The sequence below is a fragment of the Microcaecilia unicolor genome, chromosome 1 (genome assembly GCF_901765095.1).
Source record: "Microcaecilia unicolor chromosome 1, aMicUni1.1, whole genome shotgun sequence".
NCBI lineage: Eukaryota > Metazoa > Chordata > Amphibia > Gymnophiona > Siphonopidae > Microcaecilia > Microcaecilia unicolor.
In genome coordinates this window covers 211,460,160-211,472,237 of record NC_044031.1, presented here as the reverse complement: position 1 = coordinate 211,472,237, position 12,078 = coordinate 211,460,160, and the positions used below count along the sequence as shown (strand labels likewise).

Here is a 12,078-nt window from a genome sequence, read left to right as displayed (position 1 = left end):
TGGGGGATGACCTCCCCTTACTCCCCCAGTGGTCACCATCCCCTCCCACCCTAAAAAAATTAAGAAACATTTTTTCCAGCCTCTATGCTAGCCTCAAATGTCATATCCAGCTCCATCACAGTAGTATGCAGGTCTCTGGAGCAGTTTTTAGTGGGTGCAGTGCACTTCAAGCAGGCGGACCCAGGCCCATCCCCCCCCCCCACCTGTTACACTTGTGGTGGTAAATGTGAGTCCTCCAAAACCCACCCGAAACCCACTGTACCCACATGTAGGTGCCCCCCTTCACCCCTTAGGGCTATGGTAGTGTTGTACAGTTGTGGGGAGTGGGTTTGGGGGGGTTGGGGGGGCTCAGCACCAAAGGAAAGGGAGCTATGCACCTGGGAGCAATTTGTGAAGTCCACTGCAGTGCCCCCGGTTGGTGTCCTGGCATGTGAGGGGGACCAGTGCACTACAAATGCTGGCTCCTCCCATGACCAAATGGCTTGGATTTGGTCGTTTTTGAGATGGGCGTCCTCGGTTTCCCTTATCAGCGAAAACCGAGGTCGTCCATCTCTAAGGTCGACCACCTCAACATTTAGGTCGACCATCTCTTAGATCGACCTAAATGTTCAGATTTGGGTGTCCCTGACCATATTGTCAAAATAAAAGATGGACTCCCATCTTGTTTCAATAATATGGGATGCCCCGCCCCTTTGCGAGGACATCCTCAGAGATGGGCGTCCCCGTTCGAAAATGCCCCTCCACGTCTACATTAGGCATGGAGTGGGTATATTCTGTAATAGCACGCATAGTTTTTAGAAAAGGCTACAATCCACCAATTCTACGCCCAATTCACATTCCGTTTTCCAATCTGCATCTTAAATTTAAGCGCATCAGTTTACAGAATAAGCTTAGGAAGTGTGGGATGCTATCAGAAGTCTTCTCAAAAGCAATCCATGCTATAAAGAGGATTTTTCTCACAGTTGGTCATCATGGCTTTATTCAGCATAAACTGGTCCTTGGTTCTATATGCTGCTGTCTTGTTGCCTTCTGATCTGTCATCAGTTTTAAAGTCTATGTGACTCTATATTCTATCTGACACTATTGCCCCACTAACCTGGCTTACTTTTCAAAAATATTTGCCAACCCTTGTAAGTACGTTTATTGGTCAGTAGTTTTAATGGATGTTACTTAGGGCCAGTATGTTTTTTCTAGCAAAAAAGGTGCTGGTACTCAAATGCCAGGCCACCCTTCAGGGGTGGGGTGATCACTGAGGGATCCACCCCACAATATTCAGCCTCCCTCCCCCCATAATAGCCAGGCCCCCTGCAACCAGTCACAGAATCTATGACAAGGCAGAATTTGTGTGTAGAGCCTGAGTTCTTTCATTTAAAACTTGGGAACCATGGGTCAATTTTAGCAGACGATGGAAAAGATGCCGATACTCAGTACCCCCAAGTACCCCCTCAAAAAAAGCCCTGCTTAGGGCTCTGTTTACTAAGCCGCACTAGAGGCGCATTAGTGTAGTGCCGCTAACTTTGAAGAAACCCATAATATTCTTATAGGCATCTACATGGTTAGTGACACTAATTTTTAGCACACGTTAAAAACGCTAGCACACCTTAGTAAACAGGGCCCTAAAGTTACTCTTTGGAAGACCATACATTTTTCTTGTTATTGATCATTATAGTGTTATTTCTGGTTGTCTGACTTTTATAGGCTGCTAGTTCTTGGTGGAAAAACTGTAAATGTTTAAGTCAAATGTTAGGTATGCCATCAGGGCTTGGGATCTCCCAATTTGGGGTTCTTGTTTCCAACATTTCTGTTGTTACTTCAGACAATTCCATTATTTTGATATTCGTCTTTTCCAAGTACTCCTGTAAGCTGGATAGTTATTCTGTTTCTCTATTGTGATGTATGATATCGTCACATAATTTTTTCCAGAATTTTTCTGCTTTGATTTTGGTTGGGGGGGGGGGGGCATTTTAACTGCACCAAAGATATTCCCTAATTCCCTGCAGATCTGCTTTGGATTCTTTTTTACATGTTTTATTTTAATATCTCATTTCTGTCTTCTTCATTTTCTGCAGCTTTTGTGCTTTGACTGTTATTTTCAATTTATCGTCTGAGCATATGACTTTAATTCCTTTTCTTTTAGTGCAGCATGCTTCAACTACATATTTTGGATTCTTCTAATCATCTTTGGCGTCCTCGATCCTTTGAGGTACTTGCTAAGTAGGGACATCTCTGCACACAGTGATTTTACTTTTATCTTTAGACATTGTTTCCTTGGACTAGCTTTCATCTTTCTTTCCCTTCTGGCCTTTTGTTCTTGTGGACAGAACTCTGTCAAATAATCATTTTTGCTCCATGATGCTGTCTTTGATTTATTTCTATGATAGCAATAGACGGTGGCTTTATGCAGGCTATGCATGACTTATATTCACTGTTTCCTCTAAGCTGAGCAGGAGTCCTTCCACTGCACTGCTGACCGTGGGGGATGCTGCTTCAATATTGTGTTTTCAATGGCTAGGGACAGGCAGGTTTCCTGGAGTCCTGCAAAGCTCACCTATTCCTCCCTTTTGAAAATGTGATAGTGAAACAGCACTCTCCACTGGCAGGACTGTGAGTGGATGACTGCTGCTCAGCTTAGAGCAGGGGTACTTAACCCAGACCTCGGGATACACCTAGCCAGTCAGGTTTTCAGGATATCCATAATGAATATGCATGAGAAAAATCTGCATGCCTACCTATGCACATCTGTCTCATGCATATGCATTGTGGGTATCCTGAAAACCTGACTGGCTAGCAGGCTTATTTTCAAAAGAGAAGGGTGCCCATCTTCCGACACAAATCGGGAGATGGGCGTCCTTCTCTCAGGGTCGCCCAAATTGGCATAATTGAAAGCCGATTTTGGGCGCCCTCAACTGCTTTCTGTCACGGGGACAACCAAAGTTCCCGGGGGGCATGTCGGAGGCGCAGCGAAGGCGGGACTGGGGCATGCTTAACAGATGGGCGTCCTTGTCCGATAATGGAAAAAAGAAGGGCGTCCCTGATGAGCACTTGACCGACTTTACTTGGTCCATTTTTTTTTCACAACCAAGCCTCAAAAAGGTGCCTGAACCAATTATGGACTTGAGTGTCATATATTGTTGAAAGTGTAAAGACTTATTTGTCCTTTCCTTTCTTTTCTTTCCTGTTTAAAAATTATTTGTTAACTGACTCTTTCCTAAGCAAGATGGTTTCTTGTAAAAATTGTTTAAATGAATAAATAATAAATTTAAAAAAAAAAAAAGGTGCCCGAACTGACCAGATGACCACCGGAGGGAATCGGGGATGACCTCCCCTTACTCCCCCAGTGGTCACCAACCCCCTCCCACCCTAAAAAAAAAATTTAAAAAAATGTTTTTGCCAGCCACTATGCCAGCCTCAAATGTTATACCCAGCTCCCTGACAGCAGTATGCAGGTCCATGGAGCAGTTTTAGTGGGTGCAGTGCACTTCAGCCAGGCGGACCCAGGCCTATCCCCCCCACCCTACCTGTTACACTTGTGGTGGTAAATGAAAGCCCTTCAAAACCCACTGTACCCACATGTAGGTGCCCCCTTCACCCCTTAGAGGCACTATTAGCTTGTTGACTCTGCCTGTATGGACTGATAAAGAATCCTGGTGGTTTGTGTGTTGGGTCTGTGAGTGCTTTCTGGGAACTGTGGGACCACTGGGAGTGTGGCCTCTAGTAACATGGAAATCACTGGGGATAACTTGAAAGCGGGAGACTCGCCCAGAGGCGGTTATGACCTAGTCAGTGGGAGGAGAGTGCTAGTGTAGAGCACAAGCGGCAGGTGCAGGTGAACCTGAGCTGTGCTGGGGATAGACCCTCTAAGTGGCTGTGGTGTAATGCCAGGCAGGTGGCTAATATTTTCTGACAGTTACACGCTGTAAGATTTGTACAAGGATCTTTATAGAATAGCACTTAGTAAGATGCACAGAAATCCAAATTGCTGCCAATTAATGATTGTTATCAACCAATCATGAGCAATAATTGGCATATTAGCCAATTTAGTTTTGTGTGCATCTCAGAACAGTATGCAATTTTGCACACCATTTATAGAATCTGGGGATTATGTGTAGGTACTTATTTTGTACCTGTGGCAATGGAAGGTTAAATGACTTGCCCAGAGTCACAAGGAGTTATAGTGGGAATTGATCCAGTTTCCCCAGGTTCTCGGGCCAGTGCATAACTGTTAGGCTACTCCCCCATTCCAACAAATTGATGAAGTGTTTCTAAAGGCAATTCATCAGTGAACTCATCAGCAAGTTTATACTAATGTTCCTGTATATTTTATGGATGTTTTGAAATGGTATCATCCTAATCGTCCCTTGCATTCTGAAATATTGGAGCAACTATGTTTACTGTCACCTATGGATTAACATTACACTGACAGTAGAGCACATGCTTTCTTAATTGCCGGAACTATTCTGTGGGATGGCCTTTCAGGCCATCTGAGATGATGTGGTAATCTCCAGCAAATTAAAAGGCTTCCGAAGACCCATTATTTTTTAAAGGCTTATTTAGAGGATTGAAATATTTTTCAATATTTAAATGACTGGGAAATAATTTATTTATGATGAATAAATTTGTTCTGTTATTTGTTTTGTTGTTTGTTAACATATTGTATGCATGTTTTAAATGTTACCCGCTTTGGGATAAGACGGAGTACAACTATTTTTGATTTTTCAGAAGTATGTGCATACATGCAAACTCCCCAACTCTGCCCTGGCAAAGCTTCTGAAAAACATAAGTATAAAGGCTATACACACATATGCATCTTCACATATCAGCTGGGTATTTTTTATATAAAAGTCTATTTCCTCAGGTCTACTTGCAGAAATGCTTTTGAAAATTACCCTCAATCTTAACAGTACTGTGCCACTTCCAAAAGGGAGCTCACTCTGCAATCTTCCTATATCAGCAGTTTTAAATATTATCTTGTGAAATATGCTTTCAGGTGAACTGGGCAACATTATGAAAAAAAAAAACAACAAGCAGGTAAGAGTTAAAAATATTGAACACCATTTCTCAGCACTGTTCTGCAGTTATTTCCCCAAGGCAGCAAATATTGCCTCTCACAGAACTTTCCAAAATGAGGCATGACATTAACTAGTGTATATTAATGGACTGACCAGAAAAAAGATCTTTTAATGAGATTAGAGAAGAAAGCCAGTATATTATCTGTGAGCAATGGCACAAATCAGTAGGAATCTCATCTAGCTGCAGCATCACTGCACAAGGAGAATCATCCATGCCATGTTGGTGATAGGTATCTATTTATGTAGTATTTATTTGTTACATTTGTATCCCACATTTTCCCACCTATTTGCAGGCTCAATGTGGCTTACATAGTGCCGTAAAGGCGGTCGCCAGTTCCGGTATGAACAAATACAAAGAGATGATGGGAAGAGTAAAGTTCATGTGTAACAGACCCATTGGGGAATCATGGGGAGGAAGAGTTTAGTTATGTCCAGGACGAGCTTTGGTTTCGTGTTGCAGGGTTTAGGCATTTAAGTTGGATCGGTATTGTATGCCTTTTTGAACAGGTTAGTTTTTAGTGATTTCTGGAATTTTAGGTGGTCATACGTTGTTTTCACGGCATTTGGTAATGTGTTCCATAGTTGTGTGCTTATGTAGGAAAAGCTGGATGCATAAGTTGATTTGTATTTGAGTCCTTTGCAGCTTGGGTAGTGGAGATTTAGGTTTGTTCGTGATGATCTTGTTGTGTTTCTGGTTGGTAGGTCTATGAGGTCTGTCATGTATCCCGGGGCTTCGCCGTAGAGGATTTTATGAACCAGGGTGCAGATTTTGAATGCAATACATTCTTTGATTGGGAGCCAGTGCAGTTTTTGTCGGAGGGTTTGGCGCTTTCGAATCGCGTTTTTCCAAATATAAGCCTGGCTGCCGTGTTTTGAGCAGTTTGAAGTTTTTTAATGATTTGTTCTTTGCAGCTCGCTTAGATTCCATTGCAGTAGTCTATGTGGCTTAGTACCATTGATTGTATCAAGTTGCGGAATACTCTCGGGAAGAATGGTTTCACGCGTTTGAGTTTCCACATTGAGTGGAACATTTTCTTTGTTGTGGATTTCACTTAACTCTCTAGCGTGAGGTTACGGTCGATTGTGACACTGAGAATTTTTAGGCTGTCAGAGATAGGGTGTAATCTGGGGTGTTTATGTTAGTGGGTTTGTACGTATTGGGATGAGAGGATGAGACAATGTGTTTTTTCTATCTTTAGTTTTAGTTGGAATGCATTCGCCCATGAGTTCATGATGTTCAAGCTGAGTTTGATTTCATTGGTGATTTCTGTTAAATCATGTTTGTAAGGGATGTATAATGTGATATCGTCTGCGTAGATGAAAGGGTTAAGGCATTAGGTTGAAAAGGATCGGTGATAATGGTGATCCTTGAGGTACTCCGCAGTCTGCTTTCCATGGTGAAGATATGTTCGAGTTTGATTTTACTTGATATGTTCTGGTGGTTAGGAAACCCTTGATCCAATTAAGTGTACTTCCACCGATTCCGAAGTAGTCTAGGAGTCTTAGTAGTATTTTGTGGTTTACCATGTCAAATGCACTGGACATGTTGAATTGGAGGAGAAGTATGCTTTTACCTGTTGCTATTTCCTGTTTGAATTTGGCTAGGAGGGTAATTAGTATGGTTTCAGTGCTGTGGATGGGACAAAATCCTGATTGTGAGTCATGTAGTATTGAGAATTTGTTTATGTAGTCCGTAAGTTGTTTGGTTACCATGTTTTCCATCAGTTTAACTGCCATTGGGATAGATGTGACTGGGCGGTAGTTGGTGATTTTGTTTGGTTTTTTCTTGGTATCTTTTGGTATTGGGGTGAGTAGGATGTTACAATTTTCCTTAGGGAAGAAACCTTGCTGAAGCATGTAGTTTAGGTGGGATGTGAGGTCTGCTATGTAGCGGTGGGGAGCAGATTTTAGTAGGTAGCTGGGGCAGATATCCAATTTACAGTGAGTATTGGCAAACCTATTAACCACCTGGGTGACAGATTCAGCAGTGAGGAGAGCGAAGTTTGACCAGATTCGGTCCGCTGGGTATTCACCAAGGGTTGGGTCCAAACCACCGATGAAGTTTTCGGTATTGATGATGTTCTGTGGTAGCATATTGCGTAGGTTTACAATTTTTTCATTGAAGTATGTAGCTAGTTTGTCTGCAGATGGGATGTCAGTATTTGTCATGGTGACCAAGATGGTGTCTAGTAGTTGTTCACTAGTTGGTATAGTTTCTTCATGTCTTTGTAGTTTGGCCCTATTTTGGTTTTGTAGTATGACCTTTTAAAAAGGATATGCAAAGTGGAACTAAGTTGTACAGCTTGGGATGTCTCAAGTTCCACTAGTATTTTCAAACAGTCTGCTGACACAGTGCATGTTCTGTTGAAGTACAGAAGAGATGTAGATCAACCAAACTAGTAGGACTCCAGAAGTGGATCAATATATAAAATGTTATTGACAAACCATGGATACAGTAGAGTCTACTGCATCCATGGTATGACAATAAAATTTTATATTTTGATCTACCTCTGGATTCCTACTCGTTTGGTTGACCTACAACCCTTCACTACTTTATTGAATGGACTTTGCTCCATAGGATATCCTTCCTTGATTCTCAGGTGTGTAATGCATGTCTAACATATATGGAGACATGGACCTCTATGTGCTGGTTACCTGTAGCAGAAGCATCCATTTTAAAAACATAAACTTCTAAAATATCAACGGGTCAAACTGGGCGCATATGTATTTATGTTATGAAATACCAACATAGACATTTATGTGTCAGAGAGTAAATGTTTATGGAAGCCATTTTAGTAACATACACATTGACTTTTCCTAAAGCTGTCACAGAACCCAGTATTCGTTGCCAGCTTTTCCTGTGGGGGTGGGGGGGGTGGGGTGGGGTGAGGGACATCAACCACTGAGAGATTAAGGGGCACCCTCTCCTCCAGTGGCGTGCAGCTCAGTAGGAACATTTTTCTGAAACCTAGATGTTTCAGGTGCAAATCCCAAAGTCAATCTTTTTGGACACAGATGTGCATTCCTCTTCTGAAATGGGAAATATGCATTTATTTTAAGCCCCCCCCCCCCCCAGTTAGATACATGTTTTTTCAGATTCAGACATGTATACCCAGTCAGTATAAATGTCTGATTGCTGGTTTATCCAGATCTACAACCCAAAGTGCACTTCTAAAATAAGTACCTTAGGGGCCCGTTTACTAAAGCTTAGCATGCACTAAGTGTCACATGGCCCATAGGTATAAAATAGGACGGACAGCATTTACCCTAAAATTCTATAATTTACATGAAAATTTGGGCATGCACCCAATTTGCTCAATTTAATTGAATAATAAGCCAATTAGCACTAATAATTGGGTGCAATTAATCAATTAATGGTGCTAATTGACATTTATTTAAATTTATGTGTGCATTTTTAGGCATGGGGATCAGTACATAAATTTTATGTGTGGCTCCAAAACGAGGGGGGGGGGGCGCAGCCATATGAGGGTCATGGGTGGATCAGGGTCATTCCTACAATTTATGGGTGATTCTAGAATCAGGGGGATCTATGACTAATTTAGATGTGAGGATTTACATCAGGGTTTACTTGGTATACATCCTCGCATCTAAAGTTAGGCACTGATTCCAGCACTAAGGGGTCCTTTTACTAAGCCAAGGTAAAAAGTGGCCTAAGGTAGTGCGAGCGCATCTTTTGGGCATGTGCTGGGCCATTTTTTACTGCGTCTAGGAAACAGGGCCTTTTTAAGGGGCTGGAAAATGGACGTGCACTAAAATTGAAACCAGCGCAAGTCCATTTTCAGCCTGAGATCTTACCACCACACATTGACCTAGTGGTAAGGTCTTATGCACTACCCGCGCAGTAAGCATGCAGCCGGGTGGTCGTGCCGATTTCGGGCATGCTGTACATGTGTATGCCCTCCCGTGCCTTTGTAAGTGTATTCTAGAAATGATGCATAACTTTCAGTGCCGTTTATAGAATAGCATTTAGGAGGTCTTTTACAAAGCTGCTGACTTTTGCCATGAGCTAAAAATGCTAGTGTGGCTTTGTAAAGGCTCCCCCTTAGTGCGTTTTTAAAAAATTTTCAGTGCTATTTATTGAATTTGGTCCTTATTGTGCACTAATGCACTATGTTTAGTAAAAGGGCCCCTTAATGGCATATTTAACAAAATAATGACCAGATTCATACTAATCTCCACAAGAGATCTCAGGTGTATATGCAGAGCAGTATTTGCAAAAAATAAAAGAGTACAGAAATGATACCATCCTCCTAGTTTAAAGGCACAGAGGAATATATGTGGATTTTACTGACAGCTTTGTTAAATCTTTGTTGATGAGCTGGTTAATATTTTCCAAGTACAATAGAAAGTTGTAAAAGGCATTACACTATAAAATGACCAGGGTGTTCATTTTATCCCAAAGAATACATTGCAAATCCATCTTTAAGTGAACAGGATTGTACATATTAAATAGACTCAAGCATTTTATTTGTCCTTATTTAAACCATATAGCTATACACAAAGGGCCCTTATTTAAACCATATAGCTATAAGTACTTCCAAATGGGTGTGAAATGCAGGAAGGGTTGTGGTCGTGGAGCATATGGAGGCCTGAACTCTGCAACACTACGAAATCAAAGCACGTAATGGACATAATATAACTCTTCCGCTTTATGATTCCATAATGTGTCTGTTCCACATGAACCTTACCCTACCTCAACATCATATTGTATTTGTTCATACCGGAGTTGGCAATCGCATCTCCGGTACTATGAAAGCCACATTGAGCCTGCAAATAGGTGGGAAAATGTGGGATACAAATGTAACAAATAAATAAAATACAGGAAGGGTCCTTATTTAAACCATATAGCTGTACATGAAGGACCCAATTCAGTAAATGGTGCTCAACAATTGCCACTGGAAAAAATTGGCGCTAAGCACTATTCTATAAAGGACGATCTAGGCTGAATGGCCAATTCCTGCACCCAGCTATGGGAGCTAGCATGTATGCCGGCTGGGACCTAGAGAAAATGCCGGTGTCCAACTCATGGCAGTTGGATGCATAAATGGCGCTGTTCTAGAACACTGCGCCCAAATGTTTGGAAAGCCCCGACCTGCCCATGTCCTTCCCATGGCCACACCAGCATTCTAGAATAGTGAGCAGGCAGATGTGTGCACAAATCCTAAATTATTGCCAATTAATGTCAATAATTGATGGCCTAACAATAATTGATTGATAGTTAACAGTTCATTAGCTAATTAGCTTGTGCACACATCTTGAATCCTTGTCCAAATTTGGGTGATCAGTATAGAATTCAGGGGTGAGTGGTTAAATATCATTGCTATTTGAGGAGCTGAATGAAATGTCCTCATTGAGTTCCAGCACTAAATAGATATTGGCGGAGCTGTCAGAGGGAAATTTCAGTGACGCTATCAGTATTGTGTTGTGGGGGGGGGGGGGGGGGGGAGGAGGAGGGATAGTGTTTAGGGAGTGGCAGTAGTTGGTGAACATCAAAAAGTAAGGAAAGGGTTAAGCTCAACAAAACAGACATTAATAATCTCTCGAACATTTCTACAATATTGTACTGCTAGGTTAGAGACAGTCAACTTCCTAAATAATTCTCAATTAAAAAAAAAAAAATATATATATATATATATTTACTATATTTTGCAGATAAATTCCAACCAACAAAAAATATAACTAAATCAAGAATGCACTGACCCAAATTATATTTCTAGAGAGTATATCAATATGTTTGTGAGATCTGCTACTTATAGGGCTAGATTCTATATGACACCTTAAAAATTGGTGTCAAAAAATATACCTAGTACCTGTCTGCACGACTAAATTTAGTCACTGGCATCTATGCCAAGGCGTGGACCGAGTGTATTCTATAACAACGTTCATAGTTTTTAGAAACACCCACAACCCACCCATTCTATACCCACAGCAACACCCCTTTAAAAAATTTGTGTCTTAGAATTTATGTGCCTCACTTTACAGAATACGCATAGACAGTTGTGAATGTAAATTCTAATTAATGCCAATTAGTGTCAATAATTGCTTGTTAAGTGGCAATTGTCAGCGCTGATTGGCTTGTTAAGATAATTAAGTTGCGTGTACGACTCAAGTTACACTATATAGAATCTGAAGGATATTGTACTATTTCAGGCAACTGAAGGTCACTAGTGAGAAACAAATTACTGCACAAGTAATTGAATGTACGGCATATAAAAGCTCCCAGAAAGCTAACCTGAGAAGGAGTTGTCACACTGATCTCTGGAACAAAGTTGTCTTCAAAGAAGCTGATAATACTCTCCTGCTGTAGTTCTTTCGATGGGGTGAGCTTTGGCAGGGGTGGAACAGGTGGGCCTTTTCTCAACTAACAAAAACGAAAAATGGTAGAAATGATAGATCAATGAGAATAGGGCATGAACTCTTTGTTCAGTCTATACTCGCGTCTCTTTGAGAAGCTGGGTTTGAAACTGGTTTCAACTGTGCTGGAAAGAGTTAGACACCGACTGCACTGTGCCATTTCAGTATGGTTTGGTAGCAGCTTTTAAGGTTCATTATTAAATCATGCAATATGCCATTAGAATTTGTTCATTTATTTCATTTTATCCCGTAGTTAATTCAGATCCATAGAAATACTGTTTGCAAAGTTGTGACCAGATCAGCACTGTATATGCAAATATTTTTCAGGGTTTATGAGAATCACTTCAAGTCATACTTATTATTTGGACTGCAGTACCATGCACACATATGGGAGTGGGGGAGCTACTCAACTCTTTTTTGCTTTTGCGAGGAAATACCTAAATAAATCCTCCAAACAGCAACTGCTGTAAAGTAAAAGAGCACAGAAATGATACCATCCTCCTGGTTTATAGGCACAGAGGAATATACGAGGATTTTACTGACAGCTTTGTTAAATCTTTGTTGATGAGCTGGTTAATATTTTCCAAGTACAATAGAAAGTTGTAAAAGGCATTACACTATAAAATGACCAGGG

General features: G+C 41.2%; 1 protein-coding gene across 1 annotated transcript in view; it reads right to left on the bottom strand.

Annotated features, from left to right (window-relative positions):
• AMPH (amphiphysin) overlaps positions 1-12,078 on the bottom strand; it is a 296,706-nt gene that overhangs the window by 48,241 nt on the left and 236,387 nt on the right. Inside the window, exon 11 of the mRNA XM_030207529.1 lies at positions 11,323-11,451. Coding sequence (XP_030063389.1) covers positions 11,323-11,451 — 129 coding nt within the window. The remainder of the gene's footprint in view (positions 1-11,322; positions 11,452-12,078) is intronic.